The sequence below is a fragment of the Strix uralensis genome, chromosome 26 (genome assembly GCF_047716275.1).
Source record: "Strix uralensis isolate ZFMK-TIS-50842 chromosome 26, bStrUra1, whole genome shotgun sequence".
NCBI classification, from domain to species: domain Eukaryota; kingdom Metazoa; phylum Chordata; class Aves; order Strigiformes; family Strigidae; genus Strix; species Strix uralensis.
In genome coordinates this window covers 6,774,923-6,796,274 of record NC_133997.1, presented here as the reverse complement: position 1 = coordinate 6,796,274, position 21,352 = coordinate 6,774,923, and the positions used below count along the sequence as shown (strand labels likewise).

The 21,352-nt window shown below is 47.2% G+C and overlaps 1 protein-coding gene across 4 annotated transcripts in view; it reads right to left on the bottom strand.

Annotated features, from left to right (window-relative positions):
• ARHGAP32 (Rho GTPase activating protein 32) overlaps positions 1 to 21,352 on the bottom strand; it is a 263,161-nt gene that overhangs the window by 7,364 nt on the left and 234,445 nt on the right. For all 4 annotated transcript variants that reach the window (XM_074894915.1, XM_074894916.1, XM_074894917.1 and 1 more), the window contains 10 exons: positions 16,161 to 16,263; positions 12,128 to 12,272; positions 11,342 to 11,424; positions 9,288 to 9,395; positions 7,926 to 8,071; positions 5,485 to 5,686; positions 4,552 to 4,697; positions 3,291 to 3,365; positions 1,831 to 2,688; positions 250 to 1,163 (listed from right to left, as the gene is read on the bottom strand). In XM_074894915.1, the coding sequence (XP_074751016.1) occupies positions 250 to 1,163; positions 1,831 to 2,688; positions 3,291 to 3,365; positions 4,552 to 4,697; positions 5,485 to 5,686; positions 7,926 to 8,071; positions 9,288 to 9,395; positions 11,342 to 11,424; positions 12,128 to 12,272; positions 16,161 to 16,263 (2,780 nt within the window). The remainder of the gene's footprint in view (positions 1 to 249; positions 1,164 to 1,830; positions 2,689 to 3,290; positions 3,366 to 4,551; positions 4,698 to 5,484; positions 5,687 to 7,925; positions 8,072 to 9,287; positions 9,396 to 11,341; positions 11,425 to 12,127; positions 12,273 to 16,160; positions 16,264 to 21,352) is intronic.

Here is a 21,352-nt window from a genome sequence, read left to right as displayed (position 1 = left end):
CTGTGTCGGACAACCCAGCAGTTAGTTTTATTTTTTCCTTAAAACCAAGGAGAGGGGGTATATGGGGTGTTCGCTTAGGAAATTCTGCGCTGCCTTCCTGCAAGGTTGGGTGTTGTACAATTTCCAGTAACCTGTGAACCTGCCTCTGGCCACTCGGATTTGGACCGACTCTCCCAGAGCTCAGCCCTCCTACAACTACAGATGAGCCGTGCAAGGCCTGGGGAGGTGGGGGGGGGCACATCCACGTACCTGACTAGAACTACTCGACGCTTTTGCGGAGGCCGCTGGCACTTGTCCCATGGCTGACTGGTGATCCTGCCTCTGCGGCGGGGCTGGCTGGCCACTCGCGAGCGTGCGCGGTGCGGCCGGAACAGTGACGTCTGCCTGAGTTGTGGCTGGACCTGCTGGCCCACGGCTCGGCTCGGTTGCTGTTGTCTGGATGGTGGTTAAATACGGCAGGGAAGTCGGGCTGCTTTTTTCCCCGGCCGTTACGACGGGAGGAGACTGGAGTTTGTCGTCGGCTGCGCAGATCGGAACGTGGTGCTTGTCCCCAGACACGCACGCGCGGAGGTGGTGGGGCTTATCTAGAGGCAAGTCTGTGGTGGGTGGTTCCCAGTCAGGCAGTGCACCCGGAGGGGGTTGGGGGGGGCTGTGCTCCCAGTCCCCAGTGTGGGAGGGGAAGGGATCTTTGTCCCCCGGTTTACCAGGATGGAAGCTGGACTGCTCCTGCTCTGCATCTCTGCTATCGGGCAGGTCCCCAGGCATGCCAGGGTGGAGAGGTGGGGGGTCCCGGTTTCCAGGCGCACCGGGCGGGTGGTTCTGCTCCCCGGGTGTGCTGCTACCTTGGAAATCCTGCTCTACTGGTGCACCAGGCTGGAAGTGAAGTCGGTTCTCGGGCAGACTGGTATAGAGGTGGAGCTTGTCTGGAGCACCAGCAGAGAGATGGAGCTTTTCTAGAGCTGTGCCAGCTTCAGTCTCTCCATAATTGGTGCTTTCAGAATGAGCATCTCCTGGCCTTTTCTGAGACTGAGCGGACGCTTGCTGCGCGGACTCGGCTAACGCTAGGGCTAGCATGCGCGCTGCGTTTTTCGGAGGAGGAGGAGGGATAAGAGACACAGAACTGACGGGAACAGGATCCTGGGGGGAGTCGAGGGCAACTGCTCCTAATGGGGGGAAAATTGAGAGAGAGAGTGATTTTATGTTACCCAATAAGGTGAGTGACCTAACCTTAATGACTATTATAAAAAAAAAAAAAAAATAGATGCTTTCCACACTTTCACAGTGGCAATTCCTTCTGATGTGAAACGCTATCTCTTCTGTCTCACATGCAAACGCTGCTCAACAGCACAGCAGTTCATCACAAAAAGGAAAAAAAACACAAGAGATTGTCTAAAAGCTCCTCTTGCATTTCTAGAGGTAGGAAGTAGGTAGCAGAGAATGAGATACCCTTACACAACTTTGATCATAAGGTTTTAGGCGAAAAGATCCCTTCTTCAAGTGTTGGCAGATTTTTAATTTAAGAAAGAAAAGTCTTAGATGGGCTATTGGCTGAAATGATTCAGAAGGACATGCTATAGATTTTCACGTATGACAGGATGGGGGGGGTGGGGGGGAAGCGGGATACAAAGTATTATGGAAAATTATCTGAGATTGGTGTGATGTAGGGAGAAGGCAGAGGTTAAGACCTTACTGATCTGCACAGCCCTGCAAGACACTTGTGATCAGAACTGACGGGCAATCCCCTCTCCTAAAAGGCACGCAGAGGAGGACGTTTCTGAGAGCAGGTCCCCTTTGGAACTTAAAGAAAGAATGGAGGAAAATGCACTGTACCTGGCTGTGCGTGTCCAGTGGGTACAGTCTTATTCTGACTGCTTGACATTGGTCTCTCCCCTTCTTCTGGCAACTCTGGTTTGGCAGCAGCCACTAGCTGGGCATGCTGTAGCTCTTGGTGGGCGCCTTCCCCTGCTCCTGTTTCACTGTTTTTCAGGGGCAAGGACATCTGGGTTGGGGACCTGTTTGTCATTTCAGTGAGGCCAATCCCTTTGCTCCAGCTGGAAGCAGAGGAGTTTCTGGATGCGGTGGACACTCCTCCAATCCCTTCTGACACGCGGCCGGGCAGCGCGAAGGAGATGGGTTCTGACGTAGTCGGCGGCGGCGATTTGAGGGGCTTTCGCCCCAGCTTGGGCGAGAAGGCAGAAGCTTTGCAGGGCTTCTCTTCGGTTGGGCTCAGGTCCAGCGTAAAGAAAGGACTCATCTTCTCTTGGTAAGGGGAGACTGGCTCAGAGCTTGTGGCACTGCCTGGTGTCTGGGACTGGCTACCTGATTCTAAATCCTTCTTTAGTAGGCTTGGCTTCTCCTTATTTATGCCGACTGACTCCAGCAGGGAGGTGCTGCTGTCCAGGCACTCGGACTCTGCTTGGGGTGGGCTGCACTGAAAAGACATTGGGTCAAAATCCAGGCTAGCGACTCCGATATCTGGTGGGCTGAGGTCAACGTCTTCAGCAGACCGAGGCGAAATCAGGGCAGGAACGTGGATGAGCCCCTCGTCCCCATCGCTGTCGTTGTCGTGGGGAAGGTTGTCGTAAGAATTGCAGCGGTTCATGTTTCCTAAGAGCTCTCCGTTGAAGGAAGCAGACAACGCATCGCTGCTGGACCTCGGTCTTCTGGGTCGAAACAGTTTGGATTCACCTAGGAACGGGTAAATACACACGGGTTAGTGTCAAAATCTGACTGTCCAAGGTGGTGACGGTTGGGTGGTGTGTTTAAAGTAGCCTTAAGGCAGCGTGCAAGATGCTCACCTGGTGAACTCTAAACACTACAGTAATGTAGTTACCAGGAACTGTTTATTACGTTGGCTTAAACTCTTTTACAGCAGTTGTCAGGTCTGATTTAGTCTGAAACTAAGCTGCGTGCAAAAGCAAAACTAGTTTAGGTGTACTGTAGACCTAAGACTTTCTCAGCAAGCGCTCTCCTTCCCCATGCTGTCTCTTCCACCTTAGAACAGAAAGGGGAGATGGCAAGGAATGAATGTAAGCGGTGCCAGCTCTACAAAAGCAAGTAGCTTGCTTTTTTTTACCTTAGAAGGAAAAGAAAGACATGAAGAGCATTTATTTCCCTGTGGTACCCATACCCGATTGCATTGGGCAGCAGTAAGCCGCTTCATTAATTAGCGAGCCCAGCTTTTACTGGAGGGGTGGAAAATCTGCCCTGATGAATGTCTGCAGTCTGTAATGTCAATCGGCCTTTTTTAATCCACACGCATTAAAAGTGCAGGTACAATTCTGTCTTACCATCGACAGCATGCAGAGAGGTAAGTGACTCCTCACTTTTTGCTGAGCGAAGAGTCCCGCTGTCTCCTCGTCCACCTAAGGAAACGCAACCAAAATAGTGAAAAGCTGAATTATAAAAATGGTTTATATTTGGCTATGTAATGGTGGCAGGAAAAACACAAAGGTACCGCTGTCCTGAGAGCAACAGTTGTGCTCTTCTGTTCTGGGGTTGTGTGTTTTTGGTTTTGTTTTTACTCCAAAGCCCTTAAAGAAAACCTTTCCCCTGTTCCACTGTTCATGTGCTCTGCTGTCCAAGACAGATGGAGTTCTGTTTTGCACAGGAGCCTGGCCTACGGAGGTCCCTTTCAACTCATAATTTTATACTACTGGGCAAGAGGCAATTACAAGAAAGTGAATCAATTTTTGATACTTCTCCCCAGTCTGTGGAGTAACCTACCCCTACAGGTTGGGAAACAACTCCCCGCCTCATCCTGCTACAAACTCTGTCCAAATGTACCTGTGATAATTGCTTGGCTCCTGCCAGCAAACAAAAACCCTTAAAAATGGGTGAGAAAGTAACATTTACTTTAACAAGTCGTTCTATGAGCACTGAACAAGTACAGCTTCAGTGCTCCAAGGGACAGTCTTAAGGCACATTGGTATAATGTGTTTATTACACTGAAGACTGAGGGTTATAATTTGAAAATGGCACCAGGGAGAAGATGGGATGGAAGTTCTCACTGGCCCACGTTTAGGGATTTGTGGCGTGTTTTACTGCAAAAACATATTGTTGCTATTTTTAAATTTGGAAAGAGATGGTAAACTATATACAGAAAGGACTGAGAATTCAGTCTATGCACACTGGATGCGGCTACCAAAAGGCTGTTGGATGCCTTCTCTAGTTAACACAGGTATAGTTTGGGGGTGAATGTGTGTGTGGAAAAGTGCCTTGACCTACTTCAACTGTGTGCTGAGAGCAGCAAAGGGAGCCAGAACTGTATTCTTATTTCATAAAAGGAGTGTCGGAAGGAATTATTCTGAGATTTATTAGAGTGATGCCCGCATATTGTCTTTCAAAAGCATCTCTGAAAAAAGCATGAGAGGTGTGTGCTCTAGCGGGTTTGGCTCTCGAGCTAACGTGAGATCCATTTGGGAAAGACCGCAGTGAACTGGAGGTGTTATGCGTGGTTTACTCGCTAGGAGGAGATAAAAGCACACTGTAAACATGAATTCTGCATTGCCCAGAACCCCGATTTTTTAGAAGCTGGATTTGCACCCTCACCTGCCAGGGCTATGGCTTTCATTTCTGAGGGCTCGCTGGGGTTGCGCTGGAGCTTGCGTTTGGACACGGAGGATGATTTTCCCAGGTTGAAGAAGGAGCGCCAACTGCCAACTGGTGATTTCTTCATCTTGCTGGGCGGCCTTTTTCTGGAGGGAGAAAACAGAGCAAATTGTTAGAGGGGGAAGCTGCATTTCGCTCCTGCTACTGGTTGCTTGTCAGCCCTATCTGCTTTCTGCTGAAACAACGCTTAAGAACCTTGGTCTCTTTTACATAGCTGAGGATGTTTTCATTCTTATAGCTCAGCCCTGAAGTCTTGCTGGGTAAATTCCACCAAACTACGCAAAGCGGGCGTGATGCAGGTGAGCAAAGGCTCCACACTTGGCCAGTACAGCAGCCAAGGGAGCGGCTTTAATTTAGCGAGCAGATGCACCAGTTCTCTGAGAAACTGTGCAGCCATAAAAGGTGTTCAAAAGCATTTCTCATGCTGTAAAATCCCATTCGCCTCCTCCCGCTGCCATATTTAATTTCTAGTGTCATCAAGTCTGCCCAACTGCTCCATTTCAAGGGAAACCTGGATTTGTTACAGGCAGTTAGTCCTGAAATCTGGAAAACCCCGACGTTTCCAGGTGTTCACCTTGTTTACATTTCTGCATGCATGACTAGTACAGGCATCACACACAACATGGCTTTATACGTTTAATGACAGCCCTGCTAAAAAGGAGGGAGTGGCACAGAAGTTATATGGCTAAACTAAGTCCACCAGACAATTGATGTAAGCTGAATCCTCACAGAGCCCAAGGCAGGTGGAAAACTGGCTACAATACTTTATATATGACTACTCTAAGTCAGTATCAGCAGGTTTTTGCTGTAATAAAAAAAAAAAACCAACCCAAACCAGTTATGACACATGCTGGAAAGGAAACGTGTCTCTACCTTTCGGATGGAAAGTCTATGACCGTGTGGAATTTCCCCTGTAAAGCTGCAGGGCCTTCTCCCACTTCTATGTATTTGCTGTCTGCCACGATGGGAGAGTTGATCTGGGCTTGTGTCCGTGCCTGTGCCTCCTCCAGCGTGAGCAGCTTTGTGGAAGGAGAGGACACCAACAGAGACTTGGGCCGTGATAAGGAACTGTGCCCTGTAAGGGAAAACCACAGGCAACAGGGAGAATCAGAAACCAGCAGTACAGAGATCAAAGCTCTGGGTCTGTGTGTCTAGGGAGGTGCTGTGTTGTTCTAAATCTCTGTTATCCCAGCCACTGAAAGCTGTGCTCAAAATACTATTTTGTCAGAGGTATGTTTATGACAAAAACATTGTCTCAGTTATGTGAGCAGCTTAGTGTATTTAAAAAAAAAAAAAAAAGAGGGAAGCAGGTAGGTTGAAAACCTTCACTTGACATACTTAAGCTTCATCTGTATACAAAAGTCTGTAAAGAAAGTGATGTTTTTTCTTCTTCGAAAGCTTGGCTTTGATCATTCCCAGGTTCCACCTCTCAGGGTAACAGGAAATACCATGGAGTTGCCACAACTGACGTGCAGATGGACACAGTAAACAGAATCTAGCTGTGCCTCTTGCCCTGGGCCTTGTTACAGCTCGTGCTTGTTTCTGGAGACAAACGTGTCAATTTTTGTGAAGGCAGTTGATGTTGCCTGCTGCTGCTAGGATGTGTTAAGTCACCCTGTGTGCAGAGGAGACTGCTGCAGAGGAGCACAAGGAGACTGCTGTAAGAGCAGCTCTCTCTTGGGTGCCACGGCTTGTTGTGCAAGAATTTATACGGTTAATTCACGTGATTTAAGGGGTGAGGGGGGGAAGTATGTCATCACACCAACCTCCTGGCTGGGTCCATCACTTCTAGCATCGCAGCTCCTGCGTGAAGTGTGTGTTTGCCAGTGTAAATGCTACCCCGGGTGTAGTTTGGGTTTCAGCTGCCTTGGCAGTAGCCTTACAGGGAATGGCTTAAAGCACGCTTGGGAATACGACTTCTACCTCTTAGGGTCGGGTACAGGCACAAAGCTGGGCTCAAAAACGGAGGCTCTTGGAGGCACTGAAGAGGGTGCTGCACAGCACTCCTGCACTTAGCTGATATGCTGTGGAAGAGCTTGACCCTTCTTCCTGCCAGTTTTGTGTCAAAGCACAGTGAATGCGAATGACCAAGTCATTAAACAATTAGCTGAATTTACATGGTCCATTCTAAGCCTGGATAATCATTTGGCTCAGACTCTTAGCGTGCTTATCTTCCCCTGGCAGAGCTCAGCCTGCTGTGGGCTATTACTGTTCGGCCAGGCTAACCTCTGGCTGCTGTTGACTTAAAATTGCCTTCCAGCAGGAACAAAAGCTGGACTTAAGAGTAACTCTGCTATCCTAAGCAGAGGTAGGGCTTGTTTAAAAGCAGGGGGCAGCAAATATACTGGAAAACCAGCTATCTGTGCTCCACAGGTGGTGGTAACTGCACTGACTGTGCACATTTCATAGGAAGGGCAGGTTATCAAAGCAGATGGTACATCCTTAATGCTGCTTAGGAGTACTAATAGCTTGTGGTATCCCCATTTCTTGATCTGACATGCAGAGTAAACTTCCCTCCTGGTGCAACTCTGCTCTTCTCGATGGAACAGGTATACTTAGGGTCTTAGCAGTTACTCAAGGGAATTTGTAGGTTCCAAGGCTGAATGATGTTTCAAGTGGTCCAGGGTTGGGCATAAACGTGTTGCAGGTCATTCCTCATCCTAAAGCCACTAATTGGCAACAGAAACAGAGAACTGGGCAATAGCTGCAGGGCTGATGCAGACTGAGCCACGTGGCTGGACGGCCCTGCTAATTAACCCACACAGCCCTCGCGGAAGAAATAACCAGGATAGCAGATGTCTGACTAAATATTCCCTATTAAGAGCAAGACTAAGTTTCTTAGTGTCAACATGACTGAGTACAAAGAAGTTTTCTTTAAATCAGTTCATTTCTGCTGATGTCCTAAGGTGCTGATAAGGGTAGGCAGATTGTGCATTGTGTTGTACTGCAGGATAGCTCAAATGGATACGCATATGCAGGAGCATCGATGATGATGGTTTTAAAACAAGGGGAGGGAGCAAGGGGAACAAAGATTTAAGAGATTCCTTACAATTTCTCCATGCTAGGACGTAAAAGTAGCAGCCACATGTTAAGATGTGCACTTCTGTAGAGCATCCTTGGCTTCTGGGAAAGGTACTGATAGCAATTTCTAAAACCAGGCTCTATTTGCCAGGTTCTAACATCATAACCCTGGAAATCTGTCCTCTAGGTTATAGACAAAATATATTTCAAATGTCCCAGGGGAGGCTCACAAACACATTAAGTGTCTGCTACCTTTTTTGATCAAGGTAAACCTATTGGAGGAAGACACCTACCTGCTCCATCTCGTATGACTGAGCTGAGTTTGGAACTGAAGAGGACGTCCACGTGGTTCAAGATGAATTCCACAACTACCGACTGGATTCGCACCTCCATGAAGGCAGCTGTTCCGCTGAAGCAGGCAGACTCGATCTGCTTTGATCTGAAGAAAAGGCAGATTAAATGGAAACGCCAACAGCCAGAAGAACAGGGGAAGATGCACTCCTTTTGGGTAAGGCTTGGGCAGGTGTTGAGCTACTGTGCCTGGTTGCTCAGGCAGACACGACTTTAGGGGCAGTTAAGAGCATTACACAAGTGATCACACTAGTGATTTACATCCAGATTTTGGGTTTGACTCTTACTGAAGTGGAAAGAGAAACACTGGGTCTAGAAGGAACAGGAGGGTGCGGCGGGTCCGGATCGAGGTACGTGAACTGCACACACAAAGTGGGGAGCTTTTTCTTAACTTATTTCCAGACACTGTGACTGGCAGCAGTTTAATGCAGTGGCATTGTACAAAGCTTGCTGTGGCCTCCTAATGTGATTTTTTTTTTCTCCTCTAGCAGGGAATGTCTCCAACTGATCCTGCTCAGCAAGTACCCCAATATTCACAAAAGCAAACTCAAACAAGAGATCATTGGACTGCTTGCGGGTGAATTGCCAGAAAGGAGAAAAGAGCTTACCCTCATTAACTGCACACAGGGGAACCTATGAGTCAGGTTTCTCAGGTTGGTAACAAAAGCAATCCAGAAATCAATACAATAGAGGCCAGGGTGATTTTTTTTTTTTTTTCTTTTAAAGCAAAACTTAAATTACACCATTAATTTTAAAGTACCCTACACGCACATTCAAAACAAATTTCAGGGGACAGATTTATCCAAGATAATTTCCGTATGTTTGAATTTTTTCAGCCAAAAGCTGTCCAATTAGACTCTAGAGACTTATGCAGTGGGAAATCAGTGATGCCACTGAACAAATTTTCCTGGATGATCAAGGACACACTAGTCTCATCTGACCAGGAGAGGGGGAATTATCATCTAGAAAAGAGAGTTGGGGGAATCCTTCCTCACCACTCCTCAGTGGATTGCACTGCTGTTGAGACAGAATTATACTGGGGTGTTCCCTCCAGGTGGCTCCACTGACAGCAGCGGGGGCTATTTTACATCACTAGTTCAGCAGCTTGCCAGCTGGTCTCAAGCCCCTGCTTAGAGTAACTTTTCCTTAGGAATTACACACGAGGAGAAGAGCATGTTGGATGGAAGAAAGGATAATCTTTCTCAAGTGCTGAAAGTTATGATTTTCTGGAGAATGAGTACCTGCCTGTTTTTTATAAATACAAAACCTTATCTTGTATTGAAATGGGGGGCGGGGGGAAGTACCTTAGGAGGTTTGGAGCCCAGACGATTGCTAAGTTCTTAGTGTGCATATTTGTGATGGAGCAGTAATCAGCTAGACGAGCTAAGTGTCTCATTAGGAACTCCAGTGTCCTGGAAAACAGGAGATAGGCAGATGTTCAGCACCAATGAGCAAAGCCACGCTGCAGTGTACAAAACAAACCCCAGGTCATTATTTTCTTTTGGTTTGACAGCTCCCAGAAAAAAAAAAAGTTGAACTATGTACCCTAAGACTGATGGTAAAGTTGTCTTTAGCGAATAATTACACCAGGGTGGGGCAAGGGGAATCTCTCCTGATTTGTCCAGGTCAAAGCATGTGCTGTCAGCCCAAGGGCTGGATCCCACAAACACTGAGGTGGACGGGAATAATCTAAATGCCACCAGCACAGCAGGATCGAGAAGCAGAGCGCCCTGGAACTTCATCACTTGGCTGCTTTACTGTAACACTCTGCAGCAGAAATGCACCCCTGCGCTGCTCAGAGCGGGGGGAAAGGATGTTGAACTTTAATCCTGATAAAGGGGGGAGGATTTTTCTAGGCACTCCCAGGATACTGAAAACCAGCAAACTGTATCCGAGTTTTACTTATGAAATGACTGGCTGCAGGTTTCCTGTAGGCATATAAGGCAGATCCAAGGTTAAACTCCAGAGGCTTCTGTTCACATAAAAAAAGAAGTTTTTTTTATTGTTAAACACTAGTGCCAACAGCCGTGAGGAGGAGGGAGCACAAGGTGGTATTGAAAATGCTGATGTATCCTCCTCAGTGCTGTTGCTTGGCAGCAGCCCTGGCTTGTCTCTCTCTCACTGCATGCCCTCTTTTTTTTTTTTTTTTGGAGGGGTGGGGGGGGCAAGTGGATAGGGGGGCTTAGGGGCTCCAAATTCCACAAACAGACAAGGCCTGAAGAGGGATGTTTCTGTCTGGAAACAAAACGGACCCATCTCCAGCACCCTGCACTGCCCTGCTCCAGCTCACACTGCCGGTTACCTGTGTGGAACTTCTCATGGCAGAGTAACACTAAAATAAACTGTGTTTAGGTGTTTTTCCTTTTTTCAAGCAAACCTCAGGAAAGGAGGGAGAGCAGCAGCCCTGTCCACCTACAGCATTTTGCATCCAGGTGTCTCCCAGACCCCACACACAGGCATCGTGATCTCCAAGTTAAACAAGTTTGTTTGCCCCATAAAATAAGAGTCATTTTGGGGAAAAGGTGGAATGCACCAGAGAAAATCAGATGAGGGAGATGTGTGGCAAGTAGTCTTCACCAATAAATTAGGCATTGTAATTGGTATAAATAGCTAACTACAATGTATATACATCATTACAATACTTAGTTATTAATACTATTAAAGAGACATTAACAGACACTATTGTATTTAGCTATTAATACCAATCACCATATTTGTGTCTGCTGCCTTTTTACCATACCCTGCCATAATTTTTAATACTAAAGACCATTAACATGTTGTTATACTTAGTCAAGTCTCACTACCATGTAAGTTATTAATACTAATTAGTTCAAATATCTTATTATAATCAGCTAGTGATTTTTAAACACCACCTTATATTTACTTATTCTACTAGAGCACTGTTAGAATTTGCTAGTTACTGCTGCTGCTGGGGGCAGTGGGGAATTGGAGACAAAATACACTTGACCAAATTAAACTGAAGGCCTGAACCCATTTTTTGGCTACATTTCTCTTTTTTACACTGTGATTCCTAGAGCTGGTATTGTGCCCCACTCCCCCACAAAAAAACCCCAGGTTTCCTTAGTGGTATCAGCCACTTCTGACATAAAAAGCTTGTATTTGCCTTCTATATGTAGTTTCCAAGGAAGTCCAATAAGACTATGCAAAATATATAGTGTTTGTCTGGTAATGAGCTAATGAAAATATAAATCAACTTTATGTGGCCATAAACCATTTTAATATATAGAGGCCTAGCACAGGTATCTTGAGAGGGGAAACTGGAATTGCATCATTTCACTCCTGAAATGCTAGAGATAATAAAAGGCTGAGCTGTAACCAGAGTAAAGGCTGCACAAACCTGTAGTGAGGAGGGGGCAGCTGTTGGATGACATCATGAATTTTAACCAACCGTTCTTCATCTGTAGCAGCAGAAACAGCGTCCTGGAACAAGGCAGGAAGGGATTTAGCTGCAAATAAGACTAGATACCTGCCACAGCATCATGAACCACTGATGTATTGTTCTTCAGTAGTGAGGTGGATTGTGTTGCTCTTCTCTACCTTTGGGGAGGTGTCTGTCTCTTGGGGACAGACCGGCACACAGATAACGTGAGAAAGGCCAAGTAAATCAAGATCCAGGTCACTTTAAATCTTAATTGCACAGAGCAATTCCTTGCAGAGGGCTTTGGGCTCGTGTAGCATTTGCTTCTAATCCCACTCCTGTTCGAGAAATCACTGGGGAATGGCAAATGATAGGGGAGCTCTTGCAAAGCATCGTTAATGAGCCCATAACCTTCTCCTGGGGCCCCAAAAGTGGAATCAGTATGGTGTGGCCTGGGGGATGGAGGCACCTGTGAGTAAACCTGAAGGGGAACCAACAAACCTGGGGCACTGCTGCACTTTTGAAATAGCAGGATGCCACCAGCAGTGGGAATTGGGTGTGCGGGTAACACAAACCGCACTGGAAACTTGAGATCAGCGCTTCTAATCTCTCTAAAAAGCCCAGTTTAAGCAGAAGCAAGACCAAGAAAGGCGTGTGCAAGACAGGTTCAGCTTGCTGCTGGATCCTTTTCAGTATTTCTCCCTTCAACCTGTACAGAGGAAGCCACGCTGAAGTGGAAAGGGAAAGGCGCTGCCTTGCACTTACTGAGAACTTCTCGTAGAGTTGGTAGGTCAGCAGAGGGTTGGGGAGTTCACGGAAGTACAGTTTGCAGAGGGAGCCCACGCAGTGGATGTCTTGGATGTAAATGTCCTTTGTCAAGTCAGGAATCTGCTCGGAGTCAAACTCGTGGCTGGAAAGGAGAACAGAAAAATGGACAAGGGGGTATGAAAAGAGGAAATGAACATAAAACCCAGCGCAAATTACAACAGTCAAGAACAGCAAGGGTTTCCTGATTTATAGGAAAAAAAATAAATACTTAGTCAACCAAAGCCACATCACCCATGGTTGTGGTGTTGCTAGAGTGGATTTTTCCAAAAAAGAGACTTTTTTTTTTTTTTTCTAATAAGGCATTTTCAGTTAGATTTACAACCGATTGACTGGCTAGTCTGCAATCCCTTCTGCTGCAGCAGGGCTTTTCGCGGAGGCTCCAGGGAATGTCTTCCAAGACCACGGAGACAATCTGACTATTTAAGTCCCAAGGGCTGTGACTGGGAGCTTCGGGGAGGAGGAGTGCCCACAGGTCTGAAGGAAAGCTGCTGTCCCTTTGCATTTCAAAGGCCTGGAAATGGAAATGATAAAGCAACGCTGACCAGCAGTGCCATGGGCAGCTGCTGCAGATGGAAACCAGTGTGCGCAGAAATTCCTCGGGGACAAGCTGGTGAGCTGAGCACGCCTCTGCTACAGGGTGAAGAGAGCCAGGAACCACATGAAGAAAATCCCTGAGCATTCCCCTTGGTTTTCAGAGAGAGAAAAACCAAAATCGTAAACATTTATGAAATAAAAGCTGAGCTTAGAAGGCCAAGGGCTGGCTTGCTGCTAGAATATGTGCATGGAAAGTGCTGTTTCAAATTAGCAGGGCAGCTTTGCAGGGACTAGCGTGGTGAGTCAGGCCACGGGGAGCTGCGAGAACAGGGCTGCTCCAGCTGAGGCTCAGTTTCCCTACAAGGGTCTGTCTTTAAGCTGTAAACCTAAACAGCTTAACGGGTTGTTAGGTAAAACAGTGGGCAGTGGGGGAGTCCCCATCCCTGGAGGGGTTGAAGAGTCGGGTTGACCCAGTGCTGAGGGATCTGGTGGAGTTGAGAATGGTCAGTGTGAGGTTCATGGTTGGACTGGAGGATCTTCAAGGGCTTTTCCAACCAAGGTGATTCTGTGATGCCGGGAGTCATCCTGTCTACACTACGCCCACAGCAATGCCGAGGGCTTGGTGGCAACATCGCTGGCTTCTCCCCCTGCTCAAGCCAGGCAAGTTGTAACACAGAGGAGAAAACACGCCCTTCAGCACAGCTCAAACTGAGCTCGCTTCTCTCTGTCTATGGCACAGAACCAGTCCGTACCAGTGTCTGAGGCACCAGGCCTATTTCTAACTGCAGCGGTCAACCGTACGTCCCTACAAGATCAGGAAGGAGCTCCTTCCCTCCCCTAGACACGGAGGCTGCATGAGGGAAGCCACTGACACTACACCAGGCTGGGGGGCAGAAGAGGTCTCTGCGTCTTCAGACAAGAGGGAGAACAGCCCACCCCAGTCCCTCGTCCCAAACACGGCACCGACGGAAATAAAGGTTTCTGTTTTCCCCAACTGATGGATTGCCTGCAGCCAAGATCCTCAGCGTTCAGTATATACCGCTCCCACAGGCATGTTCTGACTCATCACTTACTCATATCTGGGAGAGAAACTTATTTCCTCACTTGGCTCCACAGAAGAGCAGCGAGCACAGAAGGGAGATCGCGGAAAGACACCAACCCACCCCATGCGCAGACACTCAGCCTTGGCTGAAATTCTCTGGCCGTATCCTGCCCTACACTAGTACTGGTACTCCAGTATCTTTTCCTAGGACTAAATCTCACGCCACGTCAGAGATGTACCCCTGCAGAAGCCAAATAGGGAGTGAAGAAAGGGAAGCCCTACCACGTTCAGCCTTTTTTCTCTCTGAACTGGCTACTTTGAGAACTACATATTATTTCTCTTGACCCCAAAGGAAGATTTTGTTAGTAGAAGAATACGACTTCACAGTCTCTGAAAAAAACCCAGAGCCCTAACACAACTCAACACTCGCTCTGTTTTGCCTACCAGCCAAATAAAGGAGGCTACCGTGCTGCTAAAGAGCCAACCTCTGTCCTGGAGTAAATCTTCCCATGTGGAATAAATTCTCTAACTTTCTCTTCAACCAAAAAGCCCTTTAAATTTGGGAGATCCAATTCTTCTATGTGAAACTTAAGAACAGTGACTCATTTACAAGGATACTGCAGCCCTAGCTTTGAAATAAGCCTAATGATCTGTTTATATAGCTGGAAACTACAGCAATGCAACGTGTCCTACATTAATCAAACACTTATGAAAATCTGTAGTGATTTAGATGAACATCAGGCACAATGTCTACAAGTGATGCCATGTACTCCCTTCCTTTTGTCTTTGGAACATCTCAGAAAATTGAAAAATAAACTGTCACTTCATTCTCTGTACTATACCAGGGAATTATGCCATTGAAGTTTTAGAAAACCATTTCTAAAGCACCTTTGGAAAACAGTAAAGGAGAAAATGGTCTTGGCAACACAAAGGGAAAAAATGGACTAGAGACGCGATTAGAAAGATGGTCCAGCACAAGCCAAAACGGGAATTAAAGGGATGTAACTGAAGCAAGGGCAAACATTTTATTCAGCCAAGACTGCTGTGGGCAACAGCTACAATCAAGAGTCTTTGGAGCCTGTATATCAAAGCCTTGGGAGCAGATTTTTAAAATGGAACTTGCTGTGATTAGAAACAGGATTAAGCAGAATCAGAATAAGCCCATCCATACAAGGGTTTGCACAGTAACTGTACCAGCTCAAACCTGTCCATCGAACAGAATCACCTCGGTTGGAAAAGCCCTTGAAGATCCTCCAGTCCAACAATGAACCTCACACTGACCGTTCCCAACTCCACCAGATCCCTCAGCGCTGGGTCAACCCGACTCTTCAACCCCTCCAGGGATGGGGACTCCCCCCCTGCCCTGGGCAGCCCATTCCAACGCCCAACAACCCCTTCTGCAAAGAAATCCTTCCTAAGAGCCAGTCTGACCCTGCCCTGGCGCAGCTTGAGGCCATTCCCTCTTGTCCTGGCGCTGGTTCCTTGGCTCAAGAGACTCATCCCCCCTCTCTGCACCCTCCTTTCAGACAGTTGTAGAGGGCCATGAGGTCTCCCCTCAGCCTCCTCTTCTCCAGACTAAACCCCCCCAGTTCCCTCAGCCGCTCCCCATCAGACCTGTGCTCCAGACCCTGCACCAGCTTCACTGCCCTTCTCTGGACACGCTCGAGTCATTCAATGGCCTTTTTGGAGTGAGGGGCCCAAAACTGAACCCACTCATCGAGGGGCGGCCTCACCAGTGCTGAGTCCAGGGGTAAGATCACTTCCCTGGTGAACCTGGGAATAACTGGTAGAAACAGGATATCCTTCATATGGAAAATACCCACCCCTCTGAGGCCATGGGCTAGGATCAACACTGGAATTAGTCACATGCCACTAGGTTCTCTCAGTCCCTTCACAACAGAAGAATCCATGCCAAATGATGGGAGGAAAAACAGCCTCGCAAAAGGATAAACACCATTTACTGGGATGAGAACAGCTCCTGAGTGGGGAGGACACACACCTAGCCTTCCCCCGCACAGCCGTGCAGCATGGCAATGCCACCCACCAAGAATTATGCAACTATTCGTTGCATGTTACCAATTAATCGCTAATACGCCAGGAGTCCAAAGCAACAAGGAGAACTATCGGCTGCTCAAAAGGGCTCCGGGAGCAAGAGGAAACAGGAATGAAATGTGACAGCACAGTGACACCACAATCCCAAGTGAAGGAAAACTTCCTGCCAAATGCCTTCCACTGAACAGCGCTGCGTTCCTCCAAAACGGTGGCAAACCCAGCGTACCAGCCATCGAGCGCAGACTGCTGCCCCAGGGCAGGGTTCTGCAAGCGCACCCTTCGAACCTCGAGAGTGCCTCATTCACCCTGTGCACACAGGTTCGTCAAACCCAGCGCCCTTACCGTAGTTTCTGGATGTTGGACGCGATCCCAGACAGACGATATATTCCATCCACAATGCCATGTTTCTCAATGAACTCAGTGCAGCTCTTGAGGACCTGGGGGACTAAAGAACAAGTGTTGCTGGTTAGTTGGGCAGGTTATTGTAGTCCTAGTTGAGGTTGTGGCCTTGTCAGATGCCATAAACTAAGCCCACTACTGCTTTAGTTCTTCCTTAGAGGAGAAAGCCTGTAAGAAATTTAACTTTGGGAGTTGGTGTGGAAACTGGTCAGAGGTGTTCTTTCCTTTAAAGAAATGCCAGAATATGAATTGAGTTGAAAAAAGTCACTTCTGGTCAAGCAGAGACAGTGCAGGTCCCATCACAACTCCCACAAGAACTGTGGTATTAAATTCCATTCCAGAAGAGCTGTAAAATTGAGTAAATACAGTCTCTTTGGCCAAAGACTTCCTTTGTTTTCAAATGTATACAGGATTAACCTATACTGCTTGGTTTAAGAAAATATAAACATTAAGGAGATGCTGTTTTTTGCACCAGGGCCAGGAGAGTTCTTACAACTGCTAATTTCATCCCCAATGTCTATCAGAGCATGACTGGATTTAGATAGCTACACAACATACCACACTCACAGCAATTACACACAGTCCTGGGTATGACAGAATGGAAAAAATAAGACCAGAGGATATAATTAGGTGTCAGGTTAATATTCAAGCCGCTTCACCAACCCATTCCTTCCAGTTGACTTCTCAGCCTCACGCAGCATCCACTGCTGGAGCTTTCTGTCCACCCTTGTAAGCTTAAGGAGGAGCAAATTACTTTATTTAGAAAAGGGAGATACAACTGCCCCAAACACAGAGAGAAAATTAGGATTGAGCTCTTGTGACCATCAGCAAATCTTCATGGAAAAAGCTCAGCTCCTTGTGGATTCCTCTGCAAGCCACCTTTTTGCTACAGTTCCTCTGATGATCTAGATTTATTCTTACATTAGATGCCAGGTCTGATCAGTTTGTCATGTGACACAGATTCTGAATAGGTCATGTGGCAAATCCCCTTATATCAAGCAGCAAATGCCATCTGCCAGTCAGTCCTCCTCAGTGCTACCGAACTTCAATGCTCTGTGCTTTCCCCTTCCCAGTCACTTCACTGCTTTTTCCCCCAGCTTGCAGCAAAATCTCATGCAGCCAGAGAAAAGACTCATTTTAAATGGTTCCCTGGAAACCAGCAGGTGCATGCTTGGGCTAAGGGCGCATCTGCTCCGCACTCGAGCACAGGACAGAACAAAACCTGTAAATCTGTGTGGCACGTCAATCGTCTCAGTGAGAGCAGATTAGGCCCTGGACCTGCCGATACCCAAAGATACCAAGAGACAGTCAAAATGCGTCAGGCAGACTCTAACATTACACTACTCGGCATTTACAGCATCTCACGCTGCTTTCCTTGTACAGAGAACAAGCCTTGGAAAGCAAGCGCTGCTTTTTTTGGGAAGGAAAACCAACGGAGGTGATCACCTTCTGCTCTTCCCTCCAGGCACAACGGAAATTTCAACTTCCACCACCGCAGCCAGAAGACATTTGCAGAAGGAAACCTCAGCATCTGCTCTGAAGCTGAAGGTACCTCTTGCAGCCTTGGGAGCTCAGAGCAGCACCACAGTTGTTGGCATTAGGAATCAACCAGACACACATTTCAGGCATCTGAGCCAGGATAAGCAACGACTTCTCACCGCTGAGGGAATACGCATTTGGAGAGCACGTCAGTAAAACTTGCATCAGTCACCCACAACAGCGTAAGGCACGTGTCTGAGACCAGAGCGGGCGGAACAGAAGGCCCTAAATTCTAACACCATTTCAGAAAACACTTTTGGAAGACAATGCTTACCCCTTTACGCAAAATGATTCAGTATCTCTTGAAGAAGAAAGTTTTTAAAGCTTTAAGTGGACAGCGAAGGAGTTATATGATACTCAAGCAGTTGCCAAAAAGGGCTAAAATATGTTGTGCGTTGCACTGCAGCGTTAAGAGCAAGTGTGACCCAGGTACAAATTGGTGCAGAAAAGCAGAGAAATGGGAACAGCAGCACCCATTGCCCCGAAGGCAAAGGACAAGGCTTCAGATGCTGACACTGTGAGCGGTGTCTTTTCTTCTGTTGAGAAAAAAAAGCGCCCTAGATTGCAAGACACCCTAGGCTCATGCTCATTTTGGTTTCACAGAGAACCAAGCGAGACGATGTGAGATGTCCACACGTGTGTCTCCCCACCACCACCCGTTACAAAAGGTGAGAGGGCACAAATCTCACGAGCGAACCGAGCGAGGGTGCTGGGCCCAGCACTGCATCAGTGGCATCTCCTTCTGCCAACTGCCCGACTACAAGAGTCGCAAAGGATTGGGTAAAGGAATTTGCCCGAATTTTAAAGTGTTGCGGCAAGATCTGCCAATGCTTAGGTGCAAAAACCCAAAGGCTCTAACGGTCCGTACTGGAATCTCAACAGGAGTCCCCTTGAAATTAGTAGCACCCGTTGAAATAAAATAAATAAGCAAATAAATAAATGGCACGTTCCCTGCCTGCCTAATTCCTGCCAGGGAGGCTGATACTGGCCGGGAAGGGCGACGCACACACGCGTGGGGACCTGCCCAGCCAGCTCTCCTCTTCACCTACACACCACGACCACAGCTGGGACACCCACCCGCGCTTCCTAATCGCCGGCCTGTGCCCCAGGGAGCGAGCTCTGCACATTTCCCAGGCCTTATCCTTCTGGGGTTTATCTAGCTGTGCAAACAAACAGCACGGTAAGAACGGTATTTACCTACCAGTTCAGCTCAGCAGCAACCCCTTGTGACAATGTGAATCAGGTCAAGGGAGAACAGCGAGAAGGTGAGAGGTGTAGCACCACAATACGCTTCCTAAAGTACTTATTTGTCATGGCAGATCCTGGGCACAGTTAGAATAATTAATATACACTGAAAGAATTCTAGCAGGCTTGTTCTATGCATTTCCTAATCTGGTTACCAGGACGATCTGTTCTTTAAGCTAAATATATCGTGCCAGCACCACAGATATTTTGGGGGAATTCTGCATGGTTGGAGAAGTGACTGAAATTCAAGTAGGGCTATAATTATACTTGAAGGCCCTTTGCTGGAATGGTGACTTGATTTTTCTGATTGTTGAACAAAGATGACACCTGACAATTACCTATGTGTTTAACCTCCCTCTGCCCTTTGAATCCCAAGCCTTTTAGCTAAATATACATTTATATGGATGTATATACACACATACGAGGGAACGGTGTCTCTTGCCACCAGAATGAAATGGCAGGATGACAGCACAAGCTAAGACTTGACTTTGCGAATGCAAAGTGTGCCAAGACCACCACCTGTGGTGGCTTCCGACATCCCGTTGTGGCTTTTTCAGGCACCGATCTCTGTCTACGGCACAAATCCCTCCCCTGCTGCAGAGGTGAACTCCTCAGTGGTCACGTCACAGAATCACAGAATCATTCAGGTTGGAAAAGACCCTTTGGATCATCGAGTCCAACCCTCAGCCCAACTCTACAAAGTTCTCCCCTACCCCACATCCCCCAACAGCTCATCCAAACGGCCCTTAAACACACCCAGGGATGGGGACTCCACCCCCTCCCTGGGCAGCCTATTCCACTCTCTGACCACTCTTTCTGGGAAAAGGTCCTAATTTTGGCTTCTAGATCCCAAATCAATCACCGGATTTGAATCAGAAAGGTACCTCAGCTGCATCACAGCGGGAAACTGATGGAGATTTCTTCTCATAGGATGTAGCAGCACCTACACTCAAATTCTATTAATGGTAGTTAATTACTGTAGTTTCCTGCAATTACAACCACCAGACTTGACGACGCAGGTGGTTTGTATGAGCAGTCGTAAAGGTCCACCAAGCTCAGCACCTGGTTTCTGACAACTGCCACGAGCAAACCACGTTGAGAAAGGCACAAGGAGGGAACAAGCACACGGTAGTTCCTCCAGCCCCAACAATCCTCTGCTCAGGAAACCTCTGAATCGGCGTCTGTGTTTATTAAACCCAGCACACAGCCCTTTCCAGTTCCTTGTTCCCAGGCAAGTACCAAAAACGTACCAATACTCACTGTTGGTTTTATTCCTTTCCTGAGCAATACTGTCTTCAACCACTGACTCCGGATAATCTCTCCCCAGTGAGATTTACCCTGCTAAAATCCACGGGCAGGTGCTGCAGTTGAACACCTCCCTCTTGGTGAGAATCGGAGCACTGTATGCATTTCCCGTTCAAAATTCAGTCACCTTCCCTCCTTCCCTTCGCTGTCTCAAATAACAGGCAGTTCAAGGAAACAAAGCACAAAAGGCTGGAAGTGTGGAAGCATCAAAGGAGACCGTAGCGTATTTCATCACCACAGCAGCTAAAGGAATTTATTCAACTCATTCCTGAGCATCTCTCAGCTGGTTTGAAAGGTTTATTGCATCTCCTAGGGCTCGTTAACTGGTTAATTCTTTGCCATTAAGAGGAAGCAGAAGTTTTATGGTTTTCATTCTGAACAACATTTTGATTCATCTCGAAGTCAGGCACATTTCCTTTCCTATCATCTTGGTTTTATTTTTTCCTTTTTAATCTTTTGTAGCGTTCCCTCCCTGGGTTTTGAGAGGCTTGCTTTATTATTTTTTTTTTTCCTTTCTTAGTACGTTACTGGAATCAAAACTCTTTGTTCAGCCTGGGGAAAGAGGCCTCCCATCAAGCTCCCCTCTAGCAGTGTGGTTTTCACAGTATCACAGCAGTAAGGTGAACTGCCGCACAAGCCCGGCCTGTTGGCTGGTTAATGGACCATAGCACACCAAAATGCAGCTGAATTCCACACGTAGCAAATAAACACAGAAAGCTAAACCTGCAGCCTGGCAGCAACGAGGAAAATGAAATAAACTGTCCTGAGCACCGCTCTGAGCCACCTAAACAAAGGTGATCAAGTGCATGCAATGATACTTAAGCATATGAAAAAACCAGAACTGACTGAAGGAATGTAACAGAAGGTTAAGGGCTATGTTTTGAGAATATAAATTGAAACAATCAACCATAAGATAAAGTTTAGGTGGAGGCAGCTCACTCTTAATTGTCCTTTATTGATAGTGAGGAAGGTACATGCTGGGGATGAAGTGCCCCAAGAACACCCAGTACAACACAAAAGGTGCCAACTCCGTCGTGGATGTGCCC